Source organism: Alosa alosa, chromosome 4 (assembly GCF_017589495.1).
Source record: "Alosa alosa isolate M-15738 ecotype Scorff River chromosome 4, AALO_Geno_1.1, whole genome shotgun sequence".
Taxonomy (NCBI): domain Eukaryota; kingdom Metazoa; phylum Chordata; class Actinopteri; order Clupeiformes; family Clupeidae; genus Alosa; species Alosa alosa.
Genome location: NC_063192.1, coordinates 25,448,197 through 25,459,440, shown reverse-complemented (window position 1 = coordinate 25,459,440; position 11,244 = coordinate 25,448,197). Strand labels below are relative to the sequence as shown.

General features: G+C 44.1%; 1 protein-coding gene across 1 annotated transcript; it reads left to right on the top strand.

Annotated features, from left to right (window-relative positions):
• The first annotated feature begins 417 nt into the window (after positions 1 to 417).
• On the top strand, positions 418 to 6,246 carry ankrd33aa (ankyrin repeat domain 33Aa). Its single transcript, XM_048241485.1, has 5 exons — positions 418 to 704; positions 2,454 to 2,804; positions 2,941 to 3,070; positions 3,160 to 3,300; positions 4,280 to 6,246. The coding sequence occupies exons 2-5, from the start codon at positions 2,535 to 2,537 to the stop codon at positions 5,089 to 5,091; spliced, it is 1,353 nt and encodes a 450-aa protein (XP_048097442.1). The 5' UTR covers positions 418 to 704; positions 2,454 to 2,534; the 3' UTR covers positions 5,092 to 6,246.
• The last annotated feature ends 4,998 nt before the right edge of the window (positions 6,247 to 11,244 follow it).

The following is an 11,244-nucleotide window of genomic DNA, read 5'->3' as shown; positions in this document are numbered from 1 at the left end:
GTCATGTGTGGGAGTGTGTTAATATCAATGAGTGTAAATGTCAGCATGCTGTTTAGTGTGGGTGCTTATGAGTCTCCGTCTGTGTCTGTCCCATAAAATAGAGTCTTCTGCAGTGTTGGGGGATTTCCAGAGAGGGCATGCAGAGCTGTCAGACATCTGGAGATTACTCAGTCTCAGGCAGGGGGTAAAACCGCCCAAAACTACCCAATGATCCAGTGTGACTAAAGGTCCGCTTGCATGAAATTAGGAAAGATTCTTGCGACACGGAGAGTGAAAGACTTGAGGACAACAAGAGTGATGTGAGGCAAGAGAGAGAGAGAGGGGAGAGCAAAAAGCAGCCTGAGAGCCTGCTGCCGTTTCTGCCTGGCTAATCCTCAAATCTCCTGTAATCGGGATGAGAGGGAGCATGTTGCCTGATTTAAAAGAGCGTCTATGAAAAGATTTGGGAGGATTCTTCCACCATCGGGCAGCCTAAGTGGCCAGGCGTGGAGCTTGGGCGGAGGAGGAGGAGAGGCAGAGGGAGGAGCAGCAGGGGGTCAGGCTGGAGCAGGGCTCTACTACGAGGACTTTAGCTAGTCGGTTCCAAAGCAGCACGAGGCGAGCAGGACGGTCCAGCAGCCGTGGTGAGATGCTGAGCTAGAGGAGGCAGAACGCGAAGATTTGGAGAGCGTTCCCACAGACGGACACCACCGCACTCTTTTATGGTGAGGCCCAAAACAGGCAGTACTGTAGCTGGAGACGTGAATAGCTTTAAAGGGCAGTAGGGTCATTGGCTGTGTGTTTGTGGTGGCTGTGTTCATTGTTGTTCCTTACCGCATCAAAGCGCTTATTGTTGGACATACTGAGGATGTTTAACCATGTTTATTGAGCAAATGGTGAAGTTCCTCTAGCAGAGATTGCTGTGCAATTGAAAAACTTTGCCTTGAACACCCCAGACTTTTTGGAGCACTGCTAATTAAAACAAGAGGGGGGCATCCATAATTTGATTTCAGGTCTGTGTCCGCATGATGATATAAAGATTGCACAACACATGGACAAGTTTCAGCCAAGGGAGTAACATTGGCTTGGTCATGTGGACTATTGTTCAAGAGGCATGTGTGTGGCGATTGCTCGGAAAGCAGTCATGGCGATTTGTGGGGTGAAATGTGGTTCTCAGTGGACAGACTGTTTATGTTTCTGTGAAAGAGAATGTTTCCCATCCCCACCCTCTGTCTTTCTCACATTCACACAAACACATGCATGAAGAGACACACACACACACACACACACACACACTCACACACACACACACACACACACACACACACACACACACACACACACACACACACACACACACACACACTAAGCAGTGCCTCTGTCAGTATACTAAAGACAGATTGGTACAATATGTCAACAACAAATGTTGCTAAATATAGCCATACACTAGAAGGAAATAGCTTTTCTCTTTCTGTCCCAGCTTAAGCTTGTCATGTGGTTTGACCTGTGGATTGCACAGCATTTTACTCACTACCCATCCAGCATGAGGATTGGGATGTCAGAGAGTTGTTCAAGTGTATTACAATTGTATGTTTTATGCATGTCATGCAGTTTCTTTCCAACTGTGATACAGCACACTTGAGGATCTTTGTACTTGTCTACTGGGCCTTATGAGATTACAAAGGTCCACTTCAGGCAATGGAAAACCAGGCAGGACTCTGAGTCTGACTGATGTTCAACAATGTCTAAGCCATTATCTGCAATGGAGAGCTCTTAAACTGTTTACCAACTGGATTGCTGCCACTAGTCACTGGGAAGATTGTAAAAAGCTGCAGCTTCGTCCTACATTCTTTCTTCAAAATGCTAATAGAGACATGCTAGCATGATCCCCAACCTTGTTCGCTGTGTTCTTAAAAATTTGACTTTTTGGCTTTATTTTATTTGACTTTTACAAAAGATATTTTTCTGACATTTATAAAGGGGTTAAGACACTTTTCTGACATTTATGAAGACTTGGCAACATACTATCATGAAGATGAAGTAACTTTCACCTTTTGTAACTCCAGAGTAGTTTTCCTGGCTTTGAGCCAGTTATCAAATGTTCTCAGTCAGCACGTTGCACATAAGGCTCCCACAGATTATTGCAGAGACTCTCAGATTACCTCCTGTCAATCACTGGTATCATCAGCGCAGAGCGATGTCAAGATGTAGATCCTCATCTATTTCAGGCCAGGCCAAATTCACTCTTGCCTAAGAGTCTCATTGAGGTCATAACCTCTGCTTTCAGCTCAGGACACAGAGACATGAGGTGAGAGGTGAGCATGCTCATCTTAAGCCGCCTGGTGTGTTAACTCATAATGCTACTCTTCTCTGTCCCACCACCCACCCACCCACCCACCCACACACACACACACACACACACACACACACACACACACACACACACACAACTATACACACACACACACACACAGGCCCGTGAGCAGATAGCAGTCCTGATGCAGTCTGAGACCCTGAGACCCGTGTGGGCGTGAGAGCTGGCTCCAGGGGGCCCGATGGCGGCGGCGAAGGAGGAGGATCCCCACTTGGGCTCCGGCCCCGACCCGGAGGTGTCTGAGGTGTCCTTGTCTGGGGACAGCGGGGACTCGGGGAGCGTCCTGTCAGAGGACTCCATCCTGCCAGACTACGAGCGCGAGGAGCAGAATGGAGGCCCCATCAACACCCTGTACCAGGCCTGTTCTAGGAACGCAGCTGCGTCCCTGCGCAGGATACTGGAGAGGGGAGTCACGCGCGAAGAGGTCATGGAACTGGACATCAACGGCAGGGTAAATATTAACTCAGGTGGTATAACACTCCATAACACTCCATACCATCAGAATGTAATGCAATGTATGACTCATCTCTCTCTCTCTCTCTCTCTTCTCTCTCTCTCTCTCTCTCTTTCTCTCTCTTCATTTTTAGAATGGCCTGATGCTGGCTGTCTCTAAAGGCTTTGTGGACATTGTGAGTGGACTACACACATGTCCCTTTGTTGACATCAACCATCAGGACAATGATGGCTACACAGCTCTCATGATCGCAGCGCAAGCAGGTTGGCACCTAGCTGAGTGGCATTGGCCGAGCTCTCACCCGCCTTTACACACACTCAGCCTTAACATGTCACTGTCGCTCTGTTCCCAGGCTTTGTGAACATTCAGAACTACATCCTAAACTACTACTCTGGAGTGGACCTGGAGCTGACGGACACCCGCGGCTTCACCGCACTCATCAAGGCTGCTATGCAGGGCAACAATGACTGTGTGGCTTCCTTGCTGATGGCGGGTAAGAGGTTGCTCTTGCTTCTGAGTGCACCCTGACATTGCTCCTGGACTCCTGCCTGCCATTTGTGTAGCAACTCTTTGCCCATCAAGACCATAGATAATAGAGAATAGATTCATCATAGCACCATGCTGAAATGCAAGACCCATAATAGATCCATACATATACAGTATATATAAGATTTATGTACCATTGGGACTCTTATTTATGTCCAAACCTTGGCGAATATATAGGGTTCGAAATATCACCTCTTGTCCTTCTCCTATCCAACCCCTGTAAATCTCTCCCCTCAGGCTTTCATTTAAAATGGCTTGCTGAGAATATGGGGCTTGTCCCACATTTCTGAGATGTCTTCAAAAAGTTGACATTTTATGTCCTGGGGGAAAAAACAGATTGACATGGTGAGATGATGACGCACATGCAGGTCCCAACCTGAGGACAGTGGCTTGTGCTGATCTCCTCCAGCTAATCTGTTACTGCTCTTGGCTAGCGCTGGATTAGGCATGTGTAGATTTACCAGGATTTATTCAGGCATGCTTTGGATATTCCAGTCACACCTATTACTAGCGCAATCAAATTAGCACAAGTCATAAATTAGGTAACACTTATCTTTTTCTGGTCTCCATACTGCTTACACATACACTTGATTGCATATGTTCTTAATTATGCTAACAGGGGATCAACCTGACAGACAGACATTCATTTTAACAGGGAGTCGACTTTGATTCAAACTATTTAGGAGAAAATTAGCCATTAGGCATATCATTTTGATGGATTGTTTCTTACACCGAAAGATTAAGTATTAGTCATCGCATACAAAATCTGTTCCTATAGTGACCACTAGGTGGAGCTGTAATATAGTTGAACTTGCACTTTTCCACTGCTACTGCTACTTTATACTTTTTTCCCCAAAAAACCTTTTCTCTCAGACCCTGTTGAAAAAATGTCCATGTTGACATCACTGTTTCCTGTCTCTTCTCAGGTGCAGACATAAATGCAGTGGATGTCAGGCGAGGGAAGGACGCCCGAGACTGGGCCCTTAAAACTGGCCGCTTCGAGACCTTGAGCCGCATCCGGCGGCTAAACGCCAGGCCCTGCGCTGAGCAGTTCTGCGAGAGCTTCGTACCCGAGTGGCCGGACCTCAAGGACCTGGTGGCAAAGGCCACGGCCACCAAGAGTGCTGGCCAGAAGGTGGCCCACCGGCTCAAGTCCACCTTCAGCTTCAGCTTCCCCCAGGACCCTCAGGACAATGGCGTGCTGGACCACATGGTGCGCATCACCACGAGCATCCACAGCCCCCTGGTGGCTACGGGCTGCCGGCCACTCTGTCCCACCAGCCCGCCCCAGATCGGCAAGCGGCGCATGGCTGTGCCTGAGCTGATGGAGAAGCACCCGGGCCGCGAGCTTGAGGAGCGCAGCGTGCGCCACAGCAACGGCTCCGTGTCCTCGGCCTCGCCGTCCGTGGCCTCCACCTCGTCCGTCTCCCTGGCGTCCTGCTGCTCGGACGCCGACCACCGCGGCAGCATCATCTCCAACGGCGTCAACAAGTTCATTCCGCGGAGCATGAGCCGCCGGAACAGCGTGTTCCCCGCCGGCTGCATCCCCCAGATCAAGGTCACCAAGTCGAGCGATCCCACCCCCAAGAAGGAGAAGAAGAGGAAGAGGTCCAAGAACCCAGGCCACCTGGAGCCGCCCATCTGGAAGTACAAAGAGGCCAAGGAGGAGAGGAAGAAGGAGAAGAAGAGACTGGAGAAGGAGAAGGGGGACAAGGACAAGACGAAGAAGAAAAAGTAAATGGACATCGGTCAGAGACTTCAGCCGTGGTGTTGAGTGTGTGCTCATAGTCCCCACGGGCATTTGAATCAACACTTCCACACCAGCACACAGGGTTGGCATCAGGGTTGATTGACTGTGTCCATGATGTATGGTCTCTGACAGCCATGCTTACAGCCCTGCACTTACATGTCCACTATTACGTGGATATTGACTTTCAAGTGCACTGATGCTGACTTTGTGACACTTAGTCTTCCTGTATGGTTTTTGAGAGCATCAGTAAGTGTTGGTAAATAATGTCCACTGATCTGAAACTTATGAGCCCATTTCCAAAGAATTTTGTAAATTCTTCTTACATGGGCCTGTGTTGACCTTATGCAGATAAATTATGTGATGTACAGTATGTACAGTAACTATGAAGTTGAAATGAAGCTCCTTGCTCCCTTTGAGCCAAAGACAACTTGCTAGTCATAAGTTTCTACTGTACATATATTTTAGGCAAAGAAAGTGTCAGGATTCCCATACTAACTGTCCACTCTGTTCACCAAGCTAGCAATAGGAGGCTTTTGCCAACTGTTGATTGTGGATTAACAGTGGCTACCATATGGTCTCTACTAATCACCCTTGGCTGTGTAGCACGTTTCTGTGAATGGAATGATGTGAAACACATTACAGTTGTAATTTTCATGTCTGTGGACTTCTGAAGAGACTTTTGTTTATTTGTTTTCTCTCTCTAATGCCCATCTGGGGTTTACGTTTCAACTGTATGGGAAAATGATTTCCCTTCTTTGCCATCGAAAGGACTTTTTAGATGAGTGCTTTAATTTCAATCGAAGGATTTACACCATCTTTGTATACTACCGAAGGGATAATAATGGTGTACCGCACCAGACTAAGTCACACTGACATAGTTGTTTCACAGTGCATAGGTACTTAATGCATGTAACCCTTTATGCAATGACTTTCAACTATGCCTCTTCAAAGTGCTGCACTATGCCCAGAATTGCAAGAACAAATATTAGTTCATCTGAAATGATACTTGAGCCAAACTGTGACAATTGTATTTACCTCTGTACAGTATATTACTTATATTACAGTTATTTAGTCTACAGTTACAGAGTAGCATCTTGCACTTGAACATAAAATCTGAAGTACATTGGGTTAAATAAAAATGAATAGGTCTTTTAGAAAATAAGGATGCAGTGTTGTATTGTTTAAGACTATGAAAACTATTTCCACTGGTGCACAGTTTTTCATATTTTTTCTGACAAGACAGGGCAATAGTTCATGATATCACAAGAGAGTACGCGAAGCTGTGGCGTTTGGCTAATTCCTGCTATTACAGGAACAGAAAGGGTTTAACTTGGCTGTCGTGGTCTTGGTCTAGTAATCCACTCACCATGGCAATGTTATGTAACACACATGACATGCCACACTTGATGTGAAAAGTGATAAACAACAATACCAACTTTTCAAAGCTTTTCAAAATGATGAAACCTCCAATTTTGGTCTCTCTTCTCACATACATTTTAAAGCTATGTCTGAATGAAATGCCACATTAATTCAGAATGCATACTATGAAACAGAACTTTCAACACATACTACAGTATGAAACAGAACGTTCACTGAACTGACCAAATAAAACCAAAATAGCAGTCTCAGATCCACATCTAAGGCCTAAGGTCTAGACATCTTGTGAAATGTTCTGAATTTAGGTAGAAAGTTTAAGCCTCGAGCCTACAAGTGTGGTTTTCGTGGAGGAAATGGGAACCGTTGTAAACACAGGACACATACTTGCTTAATTTCCTCATGTCTAATTTCTCAACCTCTATGTCACACTCTACCATAACATCTCAGCTCTAAAACATTTGTGACACAATGCAGCTGTTCTGTGCAGATGCATTAGTGTTGTGGGCAGGATAAGGGGTTCTTTAAGCTGATTTAGAGGAAACTCTTTAAGACTATCTGTAGGAAGTTGGACTTTCCATCATGATGATGCCCTTGTGAGGTGTGTTGAGCCAAAAAAGATTTTATGCACCACTTTATAAAATATGCCAATCACAACTGGGATTCAGGAATGAAACGTTAGTCAGTAGATCACCTATAGAGGTGATATAACTTCCTTCATAAAGGACCATATGGGTCCATGGGTCATAGATCATATCAAGTATCAGCAAACTTATTATAAACAATTTCCTCAATACCATGGTGAACAGAGTTGATTATGCTTTATATAATAATTCAGTGTTAGAGTGTGTGTGTGTTAGCCTAGAAATCTAGACACGCCCCATTTGCTGCCAGGGCTAGTCCAGCAACTCTCCGTTGGCTTGTGAGCTCGAAAAATTAAACTTCTATCAGGCCAATCAAATCGTGTATAGAGTCACGAGTCACAGGCGAGCTTAACATAATGATTGATGGCAGTGTTGCAACGGTTTGGCTTGAATTCCCTGCTACTTCCCTGCTACAAATAAGATAATGTTGCTGTTGGCGAACAGTGTGACACGAGTTAAGCTTTAATTAAGTTGGCAAAAGTTTGAACTAGCTCCGCTGGTGGGAAACGCATGGGGCTCATAGCTTTCCTATTGCGTGCAGAGGGAATTTGAAAGACAACCAATTATCCCGCCCCTCGGACTGAGCACTGCGAACAGTGTGCCCAGACCCTACATTTTAATGTGGGTCTGGCTCGTCGGGCTATGTGTGTGTGTGTGTGTGTGTGTGTGTGTGTGTGTGTGTGTGTGTGTGGTCATTGTTGTTGGAGTATGTAGCATACTCGCAGACCTACAGTAAACACTCATTTAGCCTATGAATATTTCTAACACATATTTCTTTGTGCACACTGTATTTTTCTCTTGCCTTTACCAGCATGCTGCTTAACACGCTGGAGGCCAAATTATCTTGTTTTGATCAAATTTGTCTGCCAGAGCATCAAGCAAATTTGTCTTGAGAAGAAATCTTAAAATAGGTCAAAATTATCTTACGAGTGCTAGGTAAGTCTATACCAAAATCAATACTACAATCGTTCTTATTATAAAATTAAATAAGATAAATGTATATAAGATCACATAATAACACTTGGTAAGATAAGCAGTTTTTGCAGTGCATAGATCACACAAAAGTATTTCTCAGAAAATCATCTCAATATCATACAAAGGTGGATAGATTGACAGTGCTATATACGTAAAGATAATGTTTTAATGGGATTGTTTCTTTTTGTGTGAAGATATTCCACAGATTTGCCACAACACAATTTGCCACAACTGCAGCAACTGCCACAACTACAGCAAGAACTGCAAGAACAAGAGCTGACTACTTTGGCTTTTGGTTTGGCTTGGTTTTGAACCTCACTGAGACAATCACTCACTGTTTATGCACATGTGTGCACATGGAATGGGTTAACATGACCCCTGGAGGCAAACATGAAAAAATGGTCATCCTAGGCCCTACGGTTCTCAAGATATTCACAGAAAACTGTGTCTGCCCTACCCTCCTTTCAGGGGGTCCAGTACAGCGGGGGGGCTACAGATCAAAACGAAAAACGATGGTTCCATGCTATCCATGTGGGGTTACATGCCCACCAAGTTGCATGTACCCCGGTCTTTCAGTGTCCCGGGAATTCTTGTTGGTGTACGGTCACTAAATGTACACATAAATTATTTTATTGTAAGGCCCCCCATGAACGAAAGTTCACAAAACTTGGCATGCATTCGGAGGGTGTCATAATGATCCTACACTTTCAATTTCGTGCAGTTTTGACCATGTCAGCCAGAGATATTGTGATGAAAACACCTAATGTTTTGCTTTTTAATTTTTAACTAGGTGGCGGTATACATGAAATAAGTGGTAATGGGATAGGTTGACATGCCCCCTTACAACCAACATACAAAAAAAAAGGTGGACCTCCTAGGCCCTACGGTTCTCGAGATATTCACAGAAAACTGTCTCCGGCCACCTACAGGCCAGTTGGTGTATAGTAACATAAATTAATTTATTGTGTGGCCCCCCATGAACGGAATTCCACGAAACTTGGCGTGCATTCAGAGGGTGTCATAATGATCCTACACTTCCAATTTCGTGCAGTTTTGACTATGTTAGGCCACAGATACCTGTGATTACAACACCTCATTTATACTTCTTTGTGTTTAACTAGGTGGCGCTATACGAAATGAGTGGTTATGGAATGGGTTGACATGGCCCTTTGAGATCAACATACAAAAAAAATGGTCCTCCTAAACCCTACGGTTCTCGAGATATTCACAGAAAACTGTGTCTGCCCTACCCTCCTTTCGGGGGGTCCAGTCCAGCGGGGGGGCTACAGATCAAAACGAAAACAGGAGGTTCCATGCTATCCATGTGGGGTTACATGCCCACCAAGTTTCGTGTACCCCGGTCTTTCAGTGTCCCGGGAATCCTTGACGGAAATTTGGACATGCGAAAAAGAAAAAAAAAAAAAAGAAAAATCTGACTAAACCTATATGACCGCTGCTTCGCTGCGCGGTGGTCATAATAAGACAAAATGAGTCAAGACACAAAAAAAAAACACAACAGGAAAATAAAACTAAAATAATTTGTATATATATATATATAGCCTATAATTACATTCCACAATTCATTTAAAAGCCATTAATAGCATATGTTCTTTTAACTTGGCTTTAAAAGCACCAATAGTTGGTGTAGATCTAATGTGAAAAGGGAGGTTGTTCCACAACTTGGGCCCAGCTACTGAAAAAGCACGGTCACCTTTATTTTCTTAGACGACTCTGAGGTACTGAGAGCAGTTGTTTATCCGATGACCTCAGAGTTCTGGGAGGGCAGTGAAAGTGTACAAGCTCACTTAGGTATTGGGGAGCTTGTCCATTTAAAGCTTTAAAGACAAAAAGAAGAATTTTGTAATCTACTCTAAATTTCACTGGTAGCCATTGCAGAGATTTCAAAACTGGAGAAATTTGTTGTGTCTTTTTAGACTTGGTGAGCAGCCTTGCAGCTGCATTTTGCACCATCTGAAGTCGGGATAGAGTGGATTGAGTGACACCAAAATAAAGGGAGTTACAGTAGTCCAGGCGGGATGAAATAAAGGCATGGATCAATATCTCAAAGTCTTTGAAAGAAAACATAGTTTTGGCTTTACTTAAGATTCTAAGGTGGTAAAAAGATGACTTGACAACAGCATTAATTTGTTTCTCAAATTTAAAATCAGGGTCAAGTAGAAAGCCAAGATTTCTTGCATAAGGTTTTACAAATCTGGCAAAAGACCCTAGTTCACTAATTGCATTATTTGCAGCTTCATGTGAACCAAAAAATAGAATTTCTGTTTTGGATTCATTCAGTTTTAAAAAATTGGTCGACATCCATTGTTTAATCTCTTTTAGGCAATCAAGCAATGGGTTTAGAGCACCAGAGGAACCACATTTAAATGGGAGATACAGTTGTGTATCATCCGCATAGCAATGATAGGACATACTGTGCTTTTTCATAATTTGACTGAGTGGCAACATGTACAGTGAGAATAAAATACAACTAAGCACTGATCCCTGTGGAACACCATAAGATAAGGGGGCAGATGAAGATGAAGTATCATTGAAAGAAACTGAAAAGGTTCTTCCCTCTAAAGTCAAAGTCAAAGTCAAAGTCTGCTTTATTGTCAATTTCTTCACATGTCAAGACATACAAAGAGATTGAAATTGCGTTTCCTACTATCCCACGGTGGAGACAAGACATATTTTACCAATTAGGTCCACAGACAAACATAACATTCAAGTAAACAATGTAAAAAGTAAAAATAAGAAGGCACATACAATGAAGAAATAAGAGCAGCAAAATTTGGTTGAAATTGTGCAATTGTGCATACAGTAGACAGTCAATATAATAGTGCAAAAGTCAGGCCAATAAATGGCTGAGGTAGTTCTGTTTGACCTAAGTCTGCAAGTGGCATAGTGGTGCAAGTTATGTAAGAGCAGCAGAAGTGTGTTCAGAAGTGTTTTCAGGACAACAGGACAACAACAACAAGTTGCAAAGTGTGCAAGTGTACAAGTGGAGTAGTGCAAGTGGAGTAGTGCAAGGCAGCCATTGTGGGTTCAAAAGTCCAGGATGTTATGTAGCTGAGGGTGGAGGGGGGAGAGGGGGGAGAGAGTTCAGCATCTTAACAGCCTGGTGTATGAAGCTGTTGGTGAGTCTGGT

What these genes read in the sequence shown, in the direction of transcription:
- ankrd33aa (XM_048241485.1), top strand. Translation starts at nt 2,535, where the DNA reads ATGGCGGCGGCGAAGGAGGAGGATCCCCACTTGGGCTCCGGCCCCGAC. An exon ending in AACTGGACATCAACGGCAGG is followed by an intron (nt 2,805 to 2,940) that starts GTAAATATTAAC and finishes CTTCATTTTTAG; the next exon opens with AATGGCCTGATGCTGGCTGT. An exon ending in CATGATCGCAGCGCAAGCAG is followed by an intron (nt 3,071 to 3,159) that starts GTTGGCACCTAG and finishes CTCTGTTCCCAG; the next exon opens with GCTTTGTGAACATTCAGAAC.